The sequence below is a fragment of the Heptranchias perlo genome, chromosome 3 (genome assembly GCF_035084215.1).
Source record: "Heptranchias perlo isolate sHepPer1 chromosome 3, sHepPer1.hap1, whole genome shotgun sequence".
Lineage (NCBI taxonomy): Eukaryota > Metazoa > Chordata > Chondrichthyes > Hexanchiformes > Hexanchidae > Heptranchias > Heptranchias perlo.
This window is the reverse complement of record NC_090327.1, coordinates 5,638,414-5,659,507: the sequence shown is the minus strand read 5'-3', so window position 1 is coordinate 5,659,507 and position 21,094 is coordinate 5,638,414. Positions and strand designations below refer to the sequence as shown.

Below are 21,094 nucleotides of genomic sequence, written 5' to 3'. Positions count from 1 at the left end.
GTTTGAGTTTGTGTTCAGTTCTAAGAGCTAGGGCTGCATCTGTCTCTTTCCCCTTCTCCTCCACTCACCCTCTTCTCCCTCCCCCATTGTTTATTTGTTTTACCCTCGAGCAAAGTGAATGCTAACCTGTGGGCTTGTAACACACGAGTGCCCGTGGTGGGTGGAGAACTGCCTTCTGCTGATCCTGTTTGCAATAGTTTTTTTTCCCCTTGTCCCTGTGACAGGATGGATTATTTGACTAAGAAGTCAGTCATCACACCGAGTGGGTGTGGCCAATACCACTGATTGGCCTACGGCAGATGTTAAGGTTGGGGCATGCCAGGCAGCCAGTACAACAAGCTGTTTTAAACAGGCGCACACACACACACACACACAACACACACACCAGAGGTGACCCTCTCTACAGCTACCATTCTCCAGAAATTCAGAGATTCCAAGACTTAAGCCTGAGACACACACATACACACAGAGAGGGAACAGTGAATTGAGAAATATTCCAGGCTATCATTTCTTGTGAAAAGGAAAAAGTTCACTCCTTCAACATCTGCACTGTTGGTGTGACTGTGGAGAGAGAGAGAGAGAGAGAAGCTGTTTCCGTGAGTATTTGCATTTGGGGTGGGGGATAAAGCTTATCTTGCCTTCAAGGGTTTTTTTTGTGTGTGTGATACGGAAACTGAGAATATACAAAAAGCTTTTGAGCACATCAGGGAGCTTTGGGGGTTTCCTCAAACATGTGGAGACTGCTTTTCTTCTTATTTGACAGGATCTCACTGTGTGGAAGGGAGCATTGTAACTCAGACAGTAGCAATGGAAAAGGCCCATAAGACTGAATGTACCGGAGTGTGTGTCTCAGCACTCCTCTTTTTTTTTGTAAAAAGTTGCAGTGTGGTTGTAAATATTTTACCTGTTTGCATACGTTTACCTCCTCTGTGCTTAAACACAGGGTGTCTCCGGAATGGGCAGTCACAAGGAGAGGAGTGGGGGGGGAGGAAGGGGGAGAGAAATAGCATCTGCAGTGAAACATGAACACAAAATGAGCTCAGAAAAGGTAAAACCTGGGTGACAGACTTTTTTTTGCAAGGCAGTAACTCGGGGGCAACATTTTCCTGAGACGATGTTGGTTTGTGATTGAAAGAAAAGATGATTTGTAGAACAAGCAAGCTTCACCACGCCTGAAGGAGCTGACCTTGCCAGATGTGCTGGGCGCTTACAGCAACTGATGTCTCGAATTAAATAAGTTCAGCTCCCAGCCAAAGATGTCAGATGTTCTATTCAGGTAACGCAGGGCGGTGTTGCTTGAACATTTATGGTCTTTGGGAAATCTTTCTGCGTTGTTGTCTCTCTAGGTATAACATTGTATAACACATCCTCACAGATAGTAAAAGCTTGGGTTTATTTGGTTTGGGCTTACTGTATGTTTGTTTCCACCTTATTATAACTGAAAAGATATTGCAACTGGCTCCCTGCTATTGTACTGAAGGCAAGTGTGGGACTTCTTCTCTGTCAGTGTATCTCTGTAACCTCCTCCAGCCCTACAACCCTCCGAGATCTCTGCCCTCTTCCAATTCCGGCCTCTTGCGCATCCCCGATTTCCTTCGCTCCACCATTGGCGGCCGTGCCTTCAGCTGCCTAGGCCCTAAGCTCTGGAATTCCTTCCCTCTGCCCCTCTACACCTCTCTCTCCTTTTAAGACGCTCCTTAAAACCTACCTCTTTGACTAAGCTTTTTGGTCACCTGTCCTAATATCTCCTCATGTGGCTCAGTGTCAAATTTTGTTTGATAATCGCTCCTGTGAAGCGCCTTGGGATGTTCTACTATGTTAAAGGCGCTGTATAAATGCAAGTTGTTGTACACTCGGGTTCAGCTTTGATGGGCTTGGCTGAGTTCGTACAGAACTGAAACAATCCCTCCCTCGATAGGTCACATCAGATACTTAAGGAATGGGCAGCAAAGGAAGATGGAACGAGAGGCCTGTGATCGTGAATAAAGATTTAACCTTTTTTCCCTTCCCTCCCCACCCCCCAGTCCCTCCAACACCATCAATGAAACTCAATTTGGAGGGTGATAATTATTAGGAGCATTAATAACAATTGCTAATGTTTTGCAGGGCAGCCAGTGTTAGCGGTAAATTTCACTGGGAAATCCGCTGAAAATAAGGGTACTTATTGCTGTATTCTTTTATTTATTTAAAGTTTTTAGTTGAATGGGATATTTCTAGGCTTGTGGTGTAAGGGACCCAATAGAGGCCTTTAAAATTCTGGAAGGGTTCAATAGGGTAGACGTAGAGAAGGTGTTTTCACTTGTGGGGGAATTCAAAACTACTGGGCCATAAATATAAGATAATCATTAATAAATCCAAGAAGAGATTCAGGAGAAACTTCTTTACCCAGAGAGCGATGAGAATGTGGAACTCACTACCACACAGAATGATTGAGGCGAATAGCATAGATGCATTTTAGGGGAATAGCTCTTCTTCGGCCGGCACAAGCACGATGGGCTGAATGGCCTCCTTCTGTGCCATATGATTCTATGAAGCTAGATAAACACGTGAGGGAGAAAGGAATAGAAGGATATGCTGATAAGGTGAGATGAAGTAGGGAGGGAGGAGGCTTGTGTGAAGCATAAACACCGACAGAGACCAGTTGGGCCGAATGGCCTGTTTCTGTGCTGTCATTTCTATGTAATGTAAGTGTTGACTTTTGTTCTATGAAAACTAGTTTATCGCTCATCATTACCGTTATAAATAAAAGGGCAAATGGTCAGTATTTTTCAACTGAAAGTGGCAGGAAATGGGACTCCTTGAATAGCCAACTCTAGGGAGGGCAGAGAGGTGCTTTAGCAGAAGTTTATGGAGCAGCCAGTCACGCCCTGGGTCCAAGTACGTGGGCTGCGAATGGGAAGGGCATGGCCCATTAAATGGACCCCCAAGTATCGGATTTAGGGCAGAGTTGAAGAAAACTTGCAAAGGAGTAAAAGTAAAAACAAATAAAAACTGCGAATGCTGGAAATCTGACAGAAAATGCTGGAAGATCACAGCCGACCACCACCGATTGTAAAGCGGAAAGAAAGGTTAATAGGTTGACGTTTCGAGTTGTAGTCATTCTGACAAAGGGTAGACATCGAAAATATTTTGCCTGCCTTTTCTGTTTACAGATCGACCTGCTGTGTATTTCAAACACGTCCTGTTTTTTTACTTCAGATTTCCCGCATTTTCTGCTTTTAAAGTTTTGGAGAGTTTCAAGGCGCGAGGTTGGACCAGACTAGACTGGGACTGATCAGATCAGACCACATCAGCGCTCTGAGTGAAACAAAATATTAAATATCTATTGAAATTCAGTAAAAGTCGGAGATTTAGAAAGTAGAAGATTTTGGAAAAGGCAGCGGAAATTTGGACAGTTGGGATACAAAATAGAATCTGGTGAATAATGAATGAGATATCACAGGCCAGTAAGAAACCAAGGGTTCGTGTAAAGCAGGGCGTGAACGAATCGGTGGGCGGGCTGAAAGGGAGCGTCTCTAAACAATAGAGTAGTAGCAAAAAGGAAAACTGAGACAATGAGTTCTGACACTGAGATACAACTTGAAGAAGAGATCACAAAACTCCTGGACTATAAACAGAAGCAAATATTAGAAGAAAATGTCCTGTGTTCAATTGAGAAAATGGAAAAAAAATTATAAAAGCAGCACTGACTTTGTGGGGGGGAGAAAAAAAATTAGTAACCTTTTGTTTGAGAAAGGAAAAAGGCCAAAATGGTCATGCATATTTTTGCCATCAACAGGTCCTGTGCAAGTGATGTGTTTTGATATAATTTACCATATTGTGTCCTGTTTTTTTGCAACTGAAAATAGATTTGCCAAATACCTTCTCATGTCTTTAAGCAATGGCACTGCAGGGAAATAATTGTTGTCTGGCAACGCTTCGATTATAAAATTCTTAACCTCGTGTTGAAATCCCTCCATGGTGTGGTCCCTCCCTATCTCTGTGACCTCCTCCAGCCCGACAACCCTCCGAGATCTCTGCGCTCCTCCAATTCTTGCCTCTTGCGCATCCCCGATTTTAATTTCTCCACCATTGGCGGCCCTGTCTTAAGCTGGCAAGGCCCTAAGCGCTGGAATTCCCTCCCTAAACCGCTCCACCTCTCTCTTCCCCCTTTAAGGCGCTCCTTAAAACCTACCTGTTTGACAAAGCTTTTGCTCACCTGTCCTAATATCTCCTTATGTGGCTTGGTGTCAAATTTTGTTTGAAAATCGCTCCTGTTGATGCGCCTTGGAACATTTTACAACGTTAAAGGTGCTATATAAATGCAAGTTGTTGCACTGCACTTTAGGAAGGATGTCAATGCCTTGGAGAGGGTGCAGAAGAGATTTACCAGAATGGTACCAAGGATGAGGGACTTCAGTTATGTGGAGAGACTGAAGAAGCTGGGATTGTTCTCCTTCGAGCAGAGAAGATTGAGAAGAGATTTGATAGAGGTGTTCAAAATCATGAACGATTTATAGAGTAAATAAGGAGAAACTGTTTTCAGTGGCAGAAGGGTCGGTAACCAGAGGACACAGATTTAAGGTGATCGGCAAAAGAGCCAAGGTGACGTGAGGGAACATTTTTTTTACATGGCGAGTTGTTATGATCTGGAATGCGCTGCCTGAAAGGGCGGTGGAAGCAGATTCAATAGTAACTTTCAAAAGGGAATTGGATAAATACTAGAATGGAAAAGATTTACAGGGCTTTGGGGAAAGAGTGGGGGAATGGGTCTAATTGGATAGCTCTTTCAAAGAGTTGGCATAGGCACGATGGGATAAATGCGCTGTGCTGTACCTGTATGATGTGGAGATGCCGGTGATGGACTGGGGTGGACAAATGTAAGGAATCTTACAACACCAGGTTATAGTCCAACAGTTTTATTTGAAAATCACAAGCTTTCGGAGGCTTTCTCCTTCGTCAGGTGAGTGTCTGATTCCTTGAAAATTACCGCATATGTAGACAGAGAACAATGCCTGGTGATTACATATAATCTTTCCAACTGCCCGTTATCAAGGCAATCAAAGGAATTGAATAGTGTTCAGACAGAAAAACATTAGATACCAGACTACTGAATATACAAACGGCCAGAACCAAAGACAGAGAGGGACAGAGAGAGAGAAACATCTGAAAGGAAGAGAAAGAGAGAGAATGACCAGTTGTATTAAAAACAGATAACTTTTTTTCGCTGGTGGGGTTACGTGTAGCGTGACATGAACCCAAGATCCCGGTTGAGGCCGTCCTCATGGGTGCGGAACTTGGCTATCAATTTCTGCTCGACGATTTTGCGTTGTCGTGTGTCTCAAAGGCCACCTTGGAGTACGCTTACCGGAAGGTCGGTGGCTGAATGTCCTTGACTGCTAAAGTGTTCCCCGACTGGGAGGGAACCCTCCTGTCTGGCAATTGTTGCGCGGTGTCCGTTCATCCATTGTCGCAGTGTCTGCATGGTCTCGCCAATGTACCATGCTCCGGGGCATCCTTTCCTGCAACGTATGAGGTAGACAACGTTGGCCGAGTCACAGGAGTATGAACCATGTAGCTGGTGGGTGGTGTCCTCTCGTGTGATGGTGGTATCTGTGTCGATGATCTGGCATGTCTTGCAGAGGTTGCCGTTGCAGGGTTGTGTGGTGTTGTGGACGCTGTTCTCCTGAAACCTGGGTAATTTGCTGCCCAACATTGTTGGTTTGTGAGAAAACTACCAATGTCTATGTGGGGGAAAAAAAGATGTTGCTCGAGTGGTTGTGACTTACCAGACTCCCAGAGTTAAACCCAACTTTACCAGTTCACACTATAAAAGAAAGACTCGCATTCATATAGCACCTTTCACGACATCAGGACTTCCCAAAGCGCTTTTACAGCCAATGAAGTACTTTTGAAGTGTAGTCACGGTTGCAATGTAGGAAAGGCAGCAGCCGGTTTGGGTACAGCGAGGTCCCACAAACAGCAATGTGATAATGACCAGATAATCTGTTTTTTATTGATGTTGGTTGAGGGACAAATATTGACCAGGACAATGGGGGAGAATTCCCCTGCTCTTCTTCGAAATAGTGGCCATGGGATCTTATATGTCCACCTGAGGGGGCAGACGGGGTACTGCAGTACTGCACCAGGAGTGACAGCCTAGATTTTGTGTTCAAGTCTCTGGAGTGGGACTTGAACACTCAACCTTCTGAGCCACAGCTGACGTAATAAACCAAACTGTGTTTGAATGAAGGAGAATTAAGATTGCGAATGAAGAAAGTAAGAAACACTAACTTGAGACAGTTGCCCAAGAAATCTCTTTCAATTTTTACGATTACCTTTATTTCCAATAGCTACAAGATTAATGTCTGTAACTAAACACTTATAACCTGCATAGTCACCGCATTATTATGCTGCAGTAATGCTGCATACTAACTTTATTAGCAGGTGATCTGCAAGCTGATCTGGGTCCTTTTGTTTGCACTAGACAATAGCCGACCAACAGAACTCTCAGCATGCTACAGTACAACTTACCTTCAGAGCAACATCATCTGCCATTACAATCTACCTTACCATTCACATCCAGTTCAGTAACCTCATACCTAGTACGTTCATTTGAGATCCAGAATAATTCCCCTTTACAACCAGCTAATCTCAAGTAACAGACTGTCCCTAGAGTCTGATGAGGCACTGACTGGTCCTAGTTCTCCATATCCTCCATGAACTTAAATGAGTTCTGCTAGGATTTCTCACCCAACAGCATCAACTTGCATTTATATAGCGCATTTAACATAGTGAAATGGCCCAAGGCACTTCACAGGAGCGATTATCAGACAAAATTTGAAACCGAGCCACATAAGGAGATATTAGGACAGGTGCTTGGTCAAAGAGGTAAGGAGCATCTTAAAGGGGGAGAGAGAGGCAGGTTTAGGGAGGGAATTCCAGAGCTTAGGGCCTAGGCAGCTGAAGGCACGGCCGCCAATGATGGAGCGATTAAAATCAGGGATGTGCAAGAGGCCAGAATTGGAGGAGCATAGAGATCTTTTGTTTTATTCGTTCATGGGATGTGGGCGTCGCTGGCGAGGCCGGCATTTATTGCCCATCCCTAATTGCCCTTGAGAAGGTGGTGGTGAGCCGCCTTCTTGAACCGCTGCAGTCCGTGTGGTGAAGGTTCTCCCACAGTGCTGTTAGGCAGGGAGTTCCAGGATTTTGACCCAGCGACAACGAAGGAACAACGATATATTTCCAAGTCGGGATGGTGTGTGACTTGGAGGGGAACGTGCAGGTGGTGTTGTTCCCATGTGCCTGCTGCTCTTGTCCTTCTAGGTGGTAGAGGTCGCAGGTTTGGGAGGTGCTGTCGAAGAAGCCTTGGCGAGTTGCTGCAGTGCATCCTGTAGATGGTACACACTGCAGCCACAGTGCGCTGGTGGTGAAGGGAGTGAATGTTTAGGGTGGTGGATGGGGTGCCAATCAAGCGGGCTGCTTTGTCCTGGATGGTGTCGAGCTTCTTGAGTGTTGTTGGAGCTGCACTCATCCAGGCAAGTGGAGAGTATTCCATCACACTCCTGACTTGTGCCTTGGAAAGGCTTTGTGGAGTCAGGAGGTGAGTCACTCTCCGCAGAATACCCAGCCTCTGACCTGCTCTTGTAGCCACAGTATTTATATGGCGGGTCCAGTTAAGTTTCTGGTCAATGGTGACCCCCAGGATGTTGATGGTGGGGGATTCGGCGATGGTAATGCCGTTGAATGTCAAGGGGAGGTGGTTAGAGATAGGGATGGGTGAGGCCATGGAGGGATTTGAAAACCAGAATGAGAACTTTAAAATTGAGGCACTGCTGGACCGGTGTAGGTCAGTGAGCACAGGGGGTGATGGTTGAACGGGACTTGGTATGAGTTCGGATACGGGCAGCATAGTTTTGGGTGAGCTCAAATTTACGAAGGGTGCAAGGTGGGAGGCCGTTCAGGAGAGCATTTCAATAATCGAGTCTGGTGGTATCAAATGCATAGGGGAGGGGTTCAGCAGCAGATGAGCTGAGGCAGGGGCGGAGATGGGTGATGTTACGGAGGTGGAAGTAGGTGGTCTTGGTGATGGAGAGGATATGGGGTCGGAAGTTCAGCTCAGGGTCAAATAGGAACCCAAGCTTGGCAGGTTATGCCTCTGGGTCTCCCCTGGCTGTGTCGGACTCCTCCCCATGTTGTGCCAAGCTTCTCTGCACCTCCACTGTACCCAGGGCTCAGGTTGTCTCCTGCAAGCACCAAGCACTTAAGGCTTTCTGCGCAGAGCCAAGTTTTAGTCTGGTCTCTGCCTCTGCCTGCTGGTTCTCACTGCCCTGCTCTACTCAGTGTGACTTTTAAAGAAAAGAAATTCATTCCCGGGATATGGGAGTCGCTAACAAGGCTGGCATTTATTGCCCATCCCTAGTTGCGCTTGAGAAGGTGGTGGGCTTTCTTCTTGAACTGCTGCAGTCCACGTGGTGAAGGTGCTCCCACAGTACTGTCATGTCAGGAAGTCCACGATTTTGACCCAGTGGCGATGAAGAAACGGCCGATATATGTCCAACTCAGGATGCCGTTTTATCTGGAGGGGAACATGCAGGTGGTGTTGTTCCCATGTACCTGCTGCTCTTGTCCTTCTAGGTGGTAGAGGTCGCGGGTTTGGGAGGTGCTGTCGAAGAAGCCTTGGCGAGTTGCTGCAGTGCATCCTGTGGATGGTACACACTGCAACCACGGTGCGCCGGTGGTGGAGGGAGTGGATGTTTAAGGTGGTGGATGGGCTGCTGATCAAGCGGGCTGCTTTTGTCCCAGATGGCGTCGAGCTTCTTGGTAACGCTCTCGCCTCTGAGGCAGAAGCTCGTGGGTTCAAGTCCCTCTCCAGAGACTTGAGCCCATAATCCAGGCTGACGCTCCCAGTGCAGCACTGAGGGAGTGCTGCACTGTCGGAGGTGTCGTCTTTCGGATGAGACATTAAACTGAGGCTCCGTCTGCCCCCTCAGGTGGACATTAAAAATCCCACGGCATTATTTTGAAGAAGCACAGGAGACTCGTCCGCGGTGCCCTGGCCAATATTTATCTCTCAACCAACATCATTAAAACAGATTATCTCGTCAGTATCTCATTGCTATTTGTGGGATCTTGCTGTGCACAAAATTGGCTGCTGTGTTTCCTACATTACAACAGTGACTACACTTCAAAAGTACTTCATTGGCTGTGAAGCGCTTTGGGACGTCCTGAGGTCATGAAAGGTGCTGTTTAAATCTGTGAGGAAAGACTGAATAGCCTGGGGCTCTTTTCTCTAGAAAAGAGAAGACTGAGGGGTGACCTGATAGAGGTCTTTAAGATAATGAAAGGGTTTGATAGGGTAGACGTAGTGAAGATGTTTCCACTTGAGTCGGAGACCAGAACTAGGGGCAAAAAATATAAGATAGTCACTAATAAATCCAATAGGGAATTCAGGAGAAAATTCTTTATCCATAGTGTGGTTAGAATGTGGAACTCGCTATCACATGGAGTGATTGAGGTGAATAGCATAGATACATTTAAGGGGAAGCTGGATAAACATATTCGGGAGAAAGGGAAAGAAGGATATGCTGATGGGGTTAGATGAAGAGGGGTGGGAGGAGGCTCGTGTGGAGCATAAACACCAACATAGACCAGTTGGGCCGAATGGCCTGTTTCTGTGCTGTGCATTCTATGTAAAATGCAAGTCTTCAAGTATTTTACTCTTCACATAATAAGAAGTTCTGCATGCTTTCCTTCCCTGTTCCCTGCAATTTGAACCCTGCAGCATGATGAACAATTTATCCAGATGAACTTCTTCGACCTCCATCTGAAACTTGAAAATTTGAAGGTGATGAATTGAAAGTGGGAGGAGCTTTCACCATTGGTTGGAGAGTTGCATCAGGCTGGACGCGAACATGCAAAAAAAACTGGAGTGCATTAACCCAGTATTGGTCGTTAAGTAAGCCACGAGCCACATGTGGTTAATTAGGGAATCCAGATGTGACTAATTGCATTCTGATTAGTAAATAAAAAATGAGTACTGGACCCTGCTGTTCGGTTTGTGATCTCAACACGTTTATTTGCACGGCGTGTGCATGTGAACTTTTAACCTTTCTTGTGCGTTTGTTGGTAAGAGTGTGGCCGTGTTTTTTTGATATTGAGTGGTTTACTTCCTCGGTTACTTCGAGTCGCCAATCCTCCAGGATTGTCCTGGAGTCTCCAGGAATTAAAGATTAACCTCCAGGACACAGTTACGAGCAACACCCAGGAGAAAAATCATAGGGCCATTAAAAATTTTTTTTTTTTTTTCATTTTCTTTGAACACTTATTTATTATTTATAAAGACATCGGACATGGGGGGAGATAAGGCTGTTTGACCGGGCGGGGCAGTTGGAAGTTTGGAGGTCATGTAATGAAACCTCCAGGAATACGTCCAACCAGAGTTGGCAACCCAATGGTTACTGACTGGTGGTAGACGTTTGTTAAGTGAATATACATGTGTGAAGTACATTTACCCGTATCGTGTGAATATACGCAAGGCATTTTCTGCTGAAATTAGTGCATTTGACTAAAACGGTGTCGCCGTAGCCACACCTGTGACTACAGCAAAGCAACTACTTGCATTTATATAGCGCCTTTACCATAATAAAACATCCCAAGGCGCTTCACAGGAGCGATTATCAGACAAAATTTGACACAGAGCCACATAAGGAGGTGTTAGGACAGGTGACCAAAAGCTCGGTCGAAGAGGTAGGTTTTAAGGAGCGTCCTAAAGGAGGAGAGAGAGGCGGAGAGGTTTAGGGAGGGAATTGCAGAACTTAGGGCCTAGGTAGCGGAAGGCGTGGCCGCCAATGGTGGAGCGATTAAAATCGGGGATGCGCAAGAGGCAAGAATTGGAGGAGCGCAGAGATCTCAGAGGGTTGTAGGGCTGGAGGAGATTAGAGAGATAGGGAGGGGCGAGGCCATGGAGGGATTTGAAAACAAGGATGAGAATTTTAAAATCGAGGCCTTCCCGGATCGGGAGCCAATGTAGGTCAGTGAGCACAGGGGGAATGGGAGAACGGGAATGCTGCGAGTTAGGATACGGGCAGCAGAGTTTTGGATGAGCTCAAGTTTATGGAGGGTGGAAGATGGGAGGCCGGCCAGGAGAGCATTGGAATAGTCAAGTCTGGAGGTTATGAAGGCATGGATGAGGAATTCAGCAACAGATGAGCTGAGGCGGGGCGGAGACGGGTGATGTTACGGAGGTGGAAGTAGGTGGTCTTGGTGATGGAGTGGATATGGGGTGGGAAGTTCATCTCTGGGTCAAATAGGACGCCAAGCTTGCGAACGGTTTGGTTCAGCCTCAGACAGTGGCCAGGGGGAGGGATGGAGTCGGTGGCTAGGGAATGGAGTTTGTAGTAGGGACCAAAGACTATGGCTTCGATCTTCCCAATATTTAGTTGGAGGAAATTTTTGCTCATCCTGTACTGGATGATGGACAAGCAGTGTGACAAATGAGAGACAGTCGGCAATTTTTTGTTGGACAACACTGAACTAACCCAGAGTGAAATGCAAACTGAGTGGGATTTCATACCAATGTGCTGCAGTCTCTGGAACTACAAAAGGAGGCTCTTGGCCGTGCTATTAGCCTGGTTCAGTCGCACTTTTGTTATGTCTTGAACTTCAAACCGATTCCAAATAAATCTAATCAGTTTAGTAATTAGATCTTCTTGCCATTTTAAAATCCAGACCGGTTAATTTGCGTTTGAGTAAACAAAGCATTTAATGGAACTGTGTGCATTCTTTGAAAGTTGTTGGTTGTTTTGCCAGCAATTTTACCATCTGCCAAATTAAAGCCAGAATCATTTTAAGTAATAAGGAGTTTTAAAAACAATTTTTTATTCATTCCCCGGAAGTGGTGTCGCTGGCGAAGCCGGCATTTATTGCCCATCCTTAATTGCCTTTGAGAAGGTGGTGGTGAGCTGCCATCTTGAACCGCTGCAGTCCGTGTGGTGACGGTTCTCCCACAGTGCAGGTGGTGGTGAGCTGCCATCTTGAACCGCTGCAGTCCGTGTGGTGACGGTTCTCCCACAGTGCTGTTAGGAAGGGAGTTCCAGGATTTTGACCCAGCGACGATGAAGGGACGGTGATATATTTCCAAGTTGGGATGGTGTGTGACTTGGAGGGGAACGTGCAGGTGGTGTTGTTCCCATACACCTGCTGCCCTTGTCCTTCTAGGTGGTAGAGGTCGCGGATTTGGGAGGTGCTGTCAAAGAAGCCTTGGCGAGTTGCTGCAGTGCATCTTGCAGATAATACACACTGCAGTAACCGTGCGCTGGTGGTGGAAGGAGTAGATGTTTAAGGTGGTGGATCGGCTGCTGATTAAGCGGGCTGCTTTGTCCTGGATGTTGTCGAGCTTCTTGAGTGTTGTTGCAGCTGCCCCCATCCAGGCAAGTGGAGAGTATTCCATCACACTCCTGACTTGTGCCTTGTAGGTGGTGGAGAGGCTTTGGGGAAGTCACTCACCACAGAATACCCAGCCTCTGACCTGCTCTAGTAGCCACGGCATTTATGTGGCTGGTCCAGTTGAGTTTCTGGTCAATGGCAGTAGTCGATGAGAGTGGTGGTTTCTTTACTCTGCCCGGGGTACTATTTTGGAGCTGGGTGGGCATGATCTTTCTTTCTTGTAGTCTAATCCTTGGTTCTCAGACATTGCCTGGTACATTGGCATATGTGACGGGCTTATTATTGCATTGATCTTTCTGGCTTCCTCTAGTTTTCTTTTAGAAGTCCTGATACCCAGAGCCATCTCTGTGACTCATCTCTGGACCTTCTTAAGGGCAGTAAATGTTTGTAGAGGAGGAGGGGCTTTGTCTTACACCAGCCTATTGCTAGTGCCCTGGAGAAAGTACCAGCATTCCAGCAGGCACACCTGTTTGCCAAAGACCTTTTGGGTGATGACCTAGATTAAACAGTAGGCCATAAGTAAGTCTGGTACATGGAATTTGGACAACAGACAACTTGCATTTTTATAGTGCCTTTAACATAGTAAAAAGTCCCAAGGTGCTTCACTGGAACGTCATCAGACAAAATTTGACACTGAGCCACACCATCTAGAACGTCAAGGTGGCTACACGTCTCCAGTTATTCTACATTGGCCCTTCCATGACGTTGAAGCAGGTGCCCGCGGTACAACTAATGAAGACATTTGGAAGCTTGGAAAGATGGCTGCTGGAAGGAGAGATTCCTTATTCAGGATATTCCTATTCAGAAAACACTCAGCAGGTGAGGCAGCACCTGTGGAGAGAAACGAGAGTTAACGCTTCAGATCGATGACTTTCCATCGGAAACGGTGAATAGGTTCTGATGAAAGGTCATCGACCTGAAACGTTGGGCCTAATTCCAAGCCAACTGATCGGGTGGGAAACCCACAGGACCGGGTGGAACTTGAGTGGAGAGTAAAATCGGGCGGGGTGTAAAACCAGAGTTGCACCCGATCCTGTCAGTTTCCTGACTGGTGGGTTCAGTTAAAATTATCCCCCCCCCCGCCCCCCCTCCTGCTAACTCTGCTTCTCTCTCCACAGATGCTGCCTGACCTGCTGAGTGTTTCCGGCGTTTGCTGTGTTTACTTCAGATTTTCAGCAGCTGCAGGGTTTTGCTTTTTTTTTTGTTTGTATATTCGGGATTCAGTGTCAGTCTGGCAGGCAGTTGCTGCTGCAGAACTACAACTCCAACAGGTGGAATCTCCATTTGATGGGATATCAGGGTAGGGGTTTTTTTTTTCTGCCTTTAATGCCTGGGCAGCAAGCATCGCCTGAGCAGAGCGCAGAGAGGAACCTTTACGTGAATGGAAGGAGGTTCTTTGACCAGTGTGCAAAAACCTCCCACGTGGCTTTCCCCTCTGCGCCTCTGGGGTTATTACCGCCTTAGCACTCAGGTGGTAATAACCCCATCGTGTGGTCAGGAGGCTGGTGGCAATGCCCTCAGACGTTTTATGGTGAGTTATGCCGATCGCCGTATTGCTCCGACAAAAACTTGCATTTATGTAGCGCCTTTAACGTTGTGAAGCGTCCCAAGGCGCTTCACAGGAGTGTGATCAAACAAAATTTGACACCGAGCCATACAAGGAGATATTAGGACAGGTGACCAAAAGCTTGGTCGAAGGGATAGGTTTTAATGACGCTCTTAAAGGAGGGGAGTGAGGTAGAGAGGCTTAGGGCCTAGGCAGCTGAAGGCGCGGCCACCAACGATGAAACAATTAAAATCAGAGATGCGCAAGAGGCCAGAATTAGAGGAGCGCAGAGATAGAATCTTACAGCACAGAAGGAGGCCATTTGGCCTCCCGTGCTCTTTGACAGAGCTGTCCAATTTTGTCCCAATCTAGCTTTTTTCTCATAACCCTGCAAATTAGTTCACTTCAAGTACATGTCCAATTGGCTTTTGAAAGTCCCTATGGAATTTGCTTCCACCATTCTTTCAGGTAGTGTGTTCCTGATTTTTTTGTTCAATTCATTTATGGGATGTGGGCGTCGCTGGCAAGACCAGCATTTATTGCCCATCCCTAATTGCCCTTGAGAAGGTGGTGGTGAGCCGCCGCCTTGAACTGCTGCAGTCCGTGTGGTGACGGTTCTCCCACAGTGCTGTTAGGTAGGGAGTTCCAGGATTTTGACCCAGTGACGATGAAGGAACGGCCGATATATTGAGAGGAATGAGAGGAGATCTTATTGAAACATACAAGATTCTGAGGGGACTCGATAGGGTAGATGCTGAGAGGATGTTACCCCCCCATGGGGGAATCTAAAACTAGAGGGCGTTGTCTCAGAATAAGGGGTCGCCCGTTTAAGATGGCAATGAGGAGGAATTTCTTCTCCCAGAGGGTCGTGAATCTTTGGAATTCTTTACCCCAAAAAGCTGTGGAGGCCGAGTTATTGAATACATTCAAGGCTGAGTTAGACAAATTTTTGATCAGCAAGGGAGTCAAAGGATATGGGGAAAAGGCGGGAAAGTGAAGTTGAGGTAAAAATCAGATCAGCCATGACCTCATTAAATGGCGGAGCAGGCTCGAGGCGCCTAATGGCCTACTCCTGCTCCTATCTCTTATGGCTCTTATGGTCTTATATTTCCGAGTCGGGATGGTGTGTGTCTTGGAGGGGAATGTGCAGGTGGTGTTGTTACCATGTGCCTGCTGGTAGAGGTCGCGGGTTTGGGAGGTGCTGTCGAAGAAGCCTTGGCGAGTTACTCAGTGCGTCCTGTAGATGGTCTTAACAGCTCTCAGTGGAAAAAATTTCCCTCTGTTTCTCCTAGTTTTTTTTGCCAATTATTTTAAATTTATGACCTCTGGTTACTGACCCACTTGCCAGAGGAAACAGTTTCTCCCTACTTGCTCTATCAAAACCCATCTCGGAGGGTTGTAGGCTGGAGGAGGTTACAGAGGTAGGGAGGGGCGAGGCCATGGAGGGATTTGAAAACAAGTTCGGGGGAGGTCCTTGAACACATCTGCCTAGAGAGGGCCCAAACCCGAGCTTCAAAATGAAAGTGACGGTCCTTCTCCAGCTACGAAGTTCCATAACCATTAGGCCCTTTAGCTAGCTGGGTTATTTGGAGCCAAATGGGAAGAGCCCCAGTCTCTAGTCAGGTATCAATGGCAGCCTTCTGTACTGTGATCAAATGACCAAGTCTGCCAAAGAAGATCAGCTCAGTCCGAATCTCCAATTGGCAGCTTTGACTTGACTTCAAAATGGTGCCCTCCTCAAGAAGGATAGTCACTTTTTTTTTTGTTAATAGGCACCTGACATACTTGCTTACTAAATTGGCATTATCAACAGATTTGGTTAAAATAGCCTCATAGAAATTTACGGCACAGATGGAGGCCATTCGGCCCATCTCGTCTGTGCCTAAGACTACTATGTACTAAAGATCGCACGAGCCTGAAGATTGACTCCTGCATCTGCACCGGCACAGGCACGATGGGCTGAATGGCCTCCTTTATATTAAAAAAAACAGATTATCTGGTCATTATCACGTTGCTGTTTGTGGGATCTTGCTGTGCGCAAATTGGCTGCCGCGTTTCCTACATTACAACAGTGACTACCCTTCAACAGTACTTCATTGGCTGTAAAGCGCTTTGGGGCATCCTGAGGTCGTGAAAGGCGCTATATAAATGCATGTCCTTCTTTTCTTTTTACCTATGCTTTCTAGGACTTCTTTCTTTGTGATAGCAACTTGTTTTCGGTTCGTAACCATGGGCGTTATCTGTTTCCCCAGACAGGCCCCGAGAGAGAAATATGAACGATTGAAGATGAGATGCCACGATGCGTGAAGACTATGTCGAGAGGAAGATGTTACTATAAAGAGGCAGCTAAGGACATGAAACTGAGACGCATCTTCTTGTCCATCCTGACATTTGGAGTAGCGGGACTACTGCTCTTCATGTATCTCCATTCCTGGATCGAACAGCAGCCTACAGGTTAGTCGATTAAGGGTTACGGAACCAAGGTGGGTTGATGGAATTAAAATTCAGATCAGCCATGATCTAATCGAATGGCGGAACAGGCTCGAGGGGCTGAATGGCCTCTTCCTGTTCCTATTTTCCAATGATGGTTTTGTTTTTTTTACGTTTGTAAAGTAACAGTTGCAACGTAAACTTAGTGAAGCTACTGGTATTAAACAGGGAGGGAGGGGGTAGGGGAAGCTGGCTCTTGTTTATAAATGTTTTAGCAGCCGACTCCCATTAATTATTGCTAACCTAATTAGTTTCATGCCCGAATTTCAATATCTATGATGCTGTCACTCTCAACCAGCCATCAGTATCTGAAGTAATAACTCTTGTGTTCCACCCCCACTCCCCCAAGCACCACCCCTCGGCCTTGCCTTTGTCCCCACCAGGACCCCCAGCGGGAAAAAAAACCAGAGAGCTGCCTCAGGACGCCTGTTCAGTGTCCGCAGCTCGTTGGGGGTGATTGCAACCTGGCTTCCAGTGGCCTCAAAATCGCGGTTGGGGGGAGGGGTTATTCGCCGCCCAGATGTGCAGCTGCCCATTCCCCCACCCCCCCCCTGCTGCCGGCTGGTCGGTCGCAAAATGCCTAACTTTACCCCAGTGTGTTAGAAAGGAAGAATTTTCAGGGCCAAGGGGAAAGAGCTTTGGGGAGCGGGACTAATTGGATAGCTCTTTCAATAGGCAATATAAACTAGAGGGCACAACTCTAAAAGGGGTACTAGAACAGAGAGATCAGGGGGTATATGTGCACCAATCATTGAAGGTGGCAGGGAAGGTTGAGAAAGTGGTTAAAAAAGCATACGGGATCCTGGGCTTTATAAATAGAGGCATAGAGTACAAAAAAAGCAAGGAAGTCATGATGAACCTTTATAAAACACTGGTTTGGCCACAACTGGAGTATTGTGTCCAGTTCTGGGCACCGCACTTCAGGAAAGATGTGAAGGCTTTAGAGAGGGTGCAAAAGAGATTTACTAGAAGATTCCAGGGATGAGGGACTTTAGTTACGTGGATAGACTGGAGAAGCTGGGGTTGTTCTCCTTGGAACAGAGACGGTTGCGAGGAGATTTGATAGAGGTATTCAAAATCATGAAGGGTCTAGACAGAGTAGATAGAGAGAAACTGTTCCCATTGGCGGAAGGGTCAAGAACCAGAGGACATAGATTTAAGGTAATTGGCAAAAGCACCAAAGGTGATATGAGGAAAAACTTTTTTATGCAGTGAGTGGTTAGGATCTGGAATGTACTGCCTGAGGGGGTGGTGGAGGCAGATTCAATCATGGCCTTCAAAAGGGGAACTGGATAAGTACTTGAAAGGAAAAAAATTGCAGGGCTACGGAGATAGGGCGGGGGAGTGGGACTAGCTGGATTGCTGTTGCATAGAACTAGCGTGGACTCGATGGGCTGAATGGCCTCCTTCCATGCTGTAACCTTTCTATGATTCCAATATAACTAATGGAACGTCAGCCTTTATCTCAAAGGGGCTGGAATACAAAGGGATTGGATGTTATGTTACGGCTCTGGTCAGACCTCATCAGGAGTCCTGCATTCAGTTCTGGGCACCGCACCTCAGGAAGGATATATTGGCCTTGGAGGGGGTGCAGCGCAGATTCACCAGAATAATACCAGGGCTAAAAGGGTTAAATTATGAGGACAGGTTGCATAGACTAGGCTTGTAATCCCTCGAGTATAGAAGATTGAGGGGGTGATCTAATTGAGGTGATTAAGATGATTAAAGGATTTGATAGGGTAGATAGAGTGAAACTATTTCCTCTGGTGGGGGGAGTCCAGAACAAGGGGGGGCATAACCTTAAAATTAGGGGTGATGTCAGGAAGCACTTCTTCACACAAAGGGGAGTGGAAATCTGGAACACTCTTTGCCCAAAAAGCTGTTGAGGCTGGGGGTCAATTGAGAATTTCAAAACTGAGATTGATAGATTTTTGTTCGGTAAGGGTATTAAGGGATATGGAGTTACGGGTAAATGGAGTTAAGATACAGATCAGCCATGATCTAATTGAGAGGCCTAACAGGCTCGAAGGGCTGAATGGCCTCCTCCTGTTGCTATGTACTCTGTGGGAAAGATATGAGGATCTAAAACACTATAAAGATATGAAAATATACTGGTTTTTAATAAACTTCTTCTGGAATTTTTTTTATTATATTGGCTTGAGGTACCATGATTTTGGATGTACCGCATATTGTTTAAGTCTGTCTTTGTGGAAAGTATGGTATATATAAAACGTCCTTTTATGATCATAACGCACTCGTGACATTCCTCCTCGTGTTATGTGGTCATTGCCACATGGTTAGTAAATGTGATATCGCACTGCTAGCTGCAGGCTCTCCGATTCCCCTGAAACAAAAAAGTTGAAATAACTGCTTCAAAACTCCAGTTCTATTTATAGTATATGATTTGTGCTGAGAGACATTATGTCTCACTGGTGATTATTTGTTGAAGGTGACGTATAGTTGGACTGTTAGTGGAGAGTTATAGCTTCTCTCCTCTCCTCTCCTAGTTTCCAAATGCAGTTTCCAATCTCCAATGTTCTGGAGCATCTGCAGTGCCAAAAAGAAAGGCTTGCATTTGTATAGCGCCTTTCACAACCTCAGGACGTCCCAGAACGCTTTACAGCCAAAGAAGTACTTTCTTGAAGTGTAGTCAACGTTATAATGTAGGAAATACGGCAGCCAATCTGCACACAGCACGGTGATAATGAGCCGATAATTTTTTTTTCCGTGATGTTGATTGAGGCGATAAACATTGGCCAGGACGCCAGGGAGAACTCTCACACTCTTCTTTCAAAATACTGTCACGGGATCTTTTACGCCCACTTGAGAGGACAGGAGGGGCCTTGGTTTAACGTCTCATCCAAAAGACGGCACCTCCGACGGTGCAGCACTCCCTCAGTACTGTGCTGGAGTGTCACTTTGGATTTTGTGCTCTGTGTCTGGAGTGGGTCTTGAACCCATGACTTTCTGACTCGTAAGCGGGAGTGCTGCCCACTGAGCCACAGCTGACGTCCTTGATCGTAGCTTCATAAGCTTTACTGGCAATTATTCAACATGCATGTCTACATGCTCAAAGTATAGAATCTTACAACACCAGGTTATAGTCCAACAAATTTATTTTAAAATCACAAGCTTTCGGAGATTATCCCCTTCGTCAGGTGAATGAGTGAAAAGGTTCTCAAATCGCATATCTTATACTAGGCTGGGACAGCATCGCACCAATCAAAAGGTGTCGTTGTTATTCAAACAGGCCAGTCGCGGAGAACAGCACGTCCCAGTACACTGGATATACATTGTGTCAATTACACAGACAGACAGAAAGAAACCCAAAATGGCAGAGAGAGAGAGAGAGAGAATATTAAAAATGCTCAAAGTATCATCGTATGTTACAGCATAGAAGGAGGCCATTCAGCCCATCGTGCCTGTGCCGGCTCTTTGAAAGAGCTATCCAATTAGTCCCACTCCCCCCTGCTCTTTCCCCATCACCCTGTAAATATTTTCCCTTCAAGTATTTACCCAATTCCCTTTTGAAAGTTATTATTGAATCTGCTTCCACCGCCCTTTGCAGTGCATTCCAGATCATCACAACTATTAAAAAAAAAACGTTTCCTCATCTCCCCTCTGGTTCTTTTGCCAATCACCTTAAATCTGGTTACCGACTCTTCTGCCACTGTCACTACATAACGATCACTCTATGGCAAAGTCATTCATTATATATGAATTGCTTTGGGGATGTTTTTCAGAGACACGAGGTACTGCAAAAATAAAAGTGTTCCTTCCTGACTGCTCCGATTCCTCTCTCCCTTCCAGTAGACAGATGAGTTACTGTAACAGATTCTGCTGCTTCCCACATAATTACCGTGAGAAACTTCATGAAGTTTTTCTCCCCTTAAACTGCCGATACTATGTCAAGAACAATTCCCCCTTCTCTTTGCACTGACCCTGTAGTCACCTTGCTAATACTAGAGTCGATTAGTGATCGAGTGACAATGGAAGCACAGGGTAAAATTGATCTGAAGTGCTTTTTATGTCGTGTTTGTTCAACCACCCTCGGTGGCAGTGAGGGTTGTGGGGCCGATTTCAGAGCATTTTGCCTCCCTTGAAGCAGTTCTTTTAATGTAAATGGAACATTAGTCTTCTGAGGGCCTTTCTGCTCCTGAAAACCTTGCAGAGTTCAGACTGTGTCGATCCTCCACAGCAGCTTAGGCATACCTCATGTCGTCTTTCTTAATGAGACTTTATCTCCGTGACAAATGGGGTGTTACTGAAATAAAAAACAGAAAGTGCTGGAGAAGCTCAGCCAGTCAGGCAGCATCTGTGGAGAATGCAACAGAGTTAACGTTTCAGGTCGAAGACCTTTCGTCAGAACTGGAAGATGTTAAAAGAGTTGAAGTTTTTAAGCAAGTACAGAGCCAGGGAAAGTGGGGGTGGGGAGTGGAGGGGGGGTGAAGAACAAAAGGGAAGGTCTGTGATAGGGTGGAGGGCACAAGTGATTAAATGACAAAAGGGGTGATGGTGCAAGGCAAGGAGGGTGGTAATGGGACATGATGTGGAGATGCCGGTGATGGACTGGGGTGGACAAATGTAAGGAGTCTTCCAACACCAGGTTATAGTCCAACAGCTTTATTTAAA

General features: G+C 46.2%; 1 protein-coding gene across 2 annotated transcripts in view; it reads left to right on the top strand.

The window, feature by feature from the left end:
- Positions 1–361: 361 nt before the first annotated feature.
- The window catches only part of LOC137309885 (carbohydrate sulfotransferase 9-like), a 114,509-nt gene continuing 93,776 nt past the window's right edge, over positions 362–21,094 (top strand). Inside the window, exons 1-2 of one of the 2 annotated variants that reach the window (XM_067977912.1) lie at positions 362–596; positions 16,229–16,426. In XM_067977912.1, the coding sequence (XP_067834013.1) occupies positions 16,264–16,426 (163 nt within the window). In that variant the 5' untranslated portion in view covers positions 362–596; positions 16,229–16,263. Of the gene's footprint in view, positions 597–16,224; positions 16,427–21,094 lie in introns of both variants that reach the window. The other variant, XM_067977905.1, reaches the window with a different exon arrangement.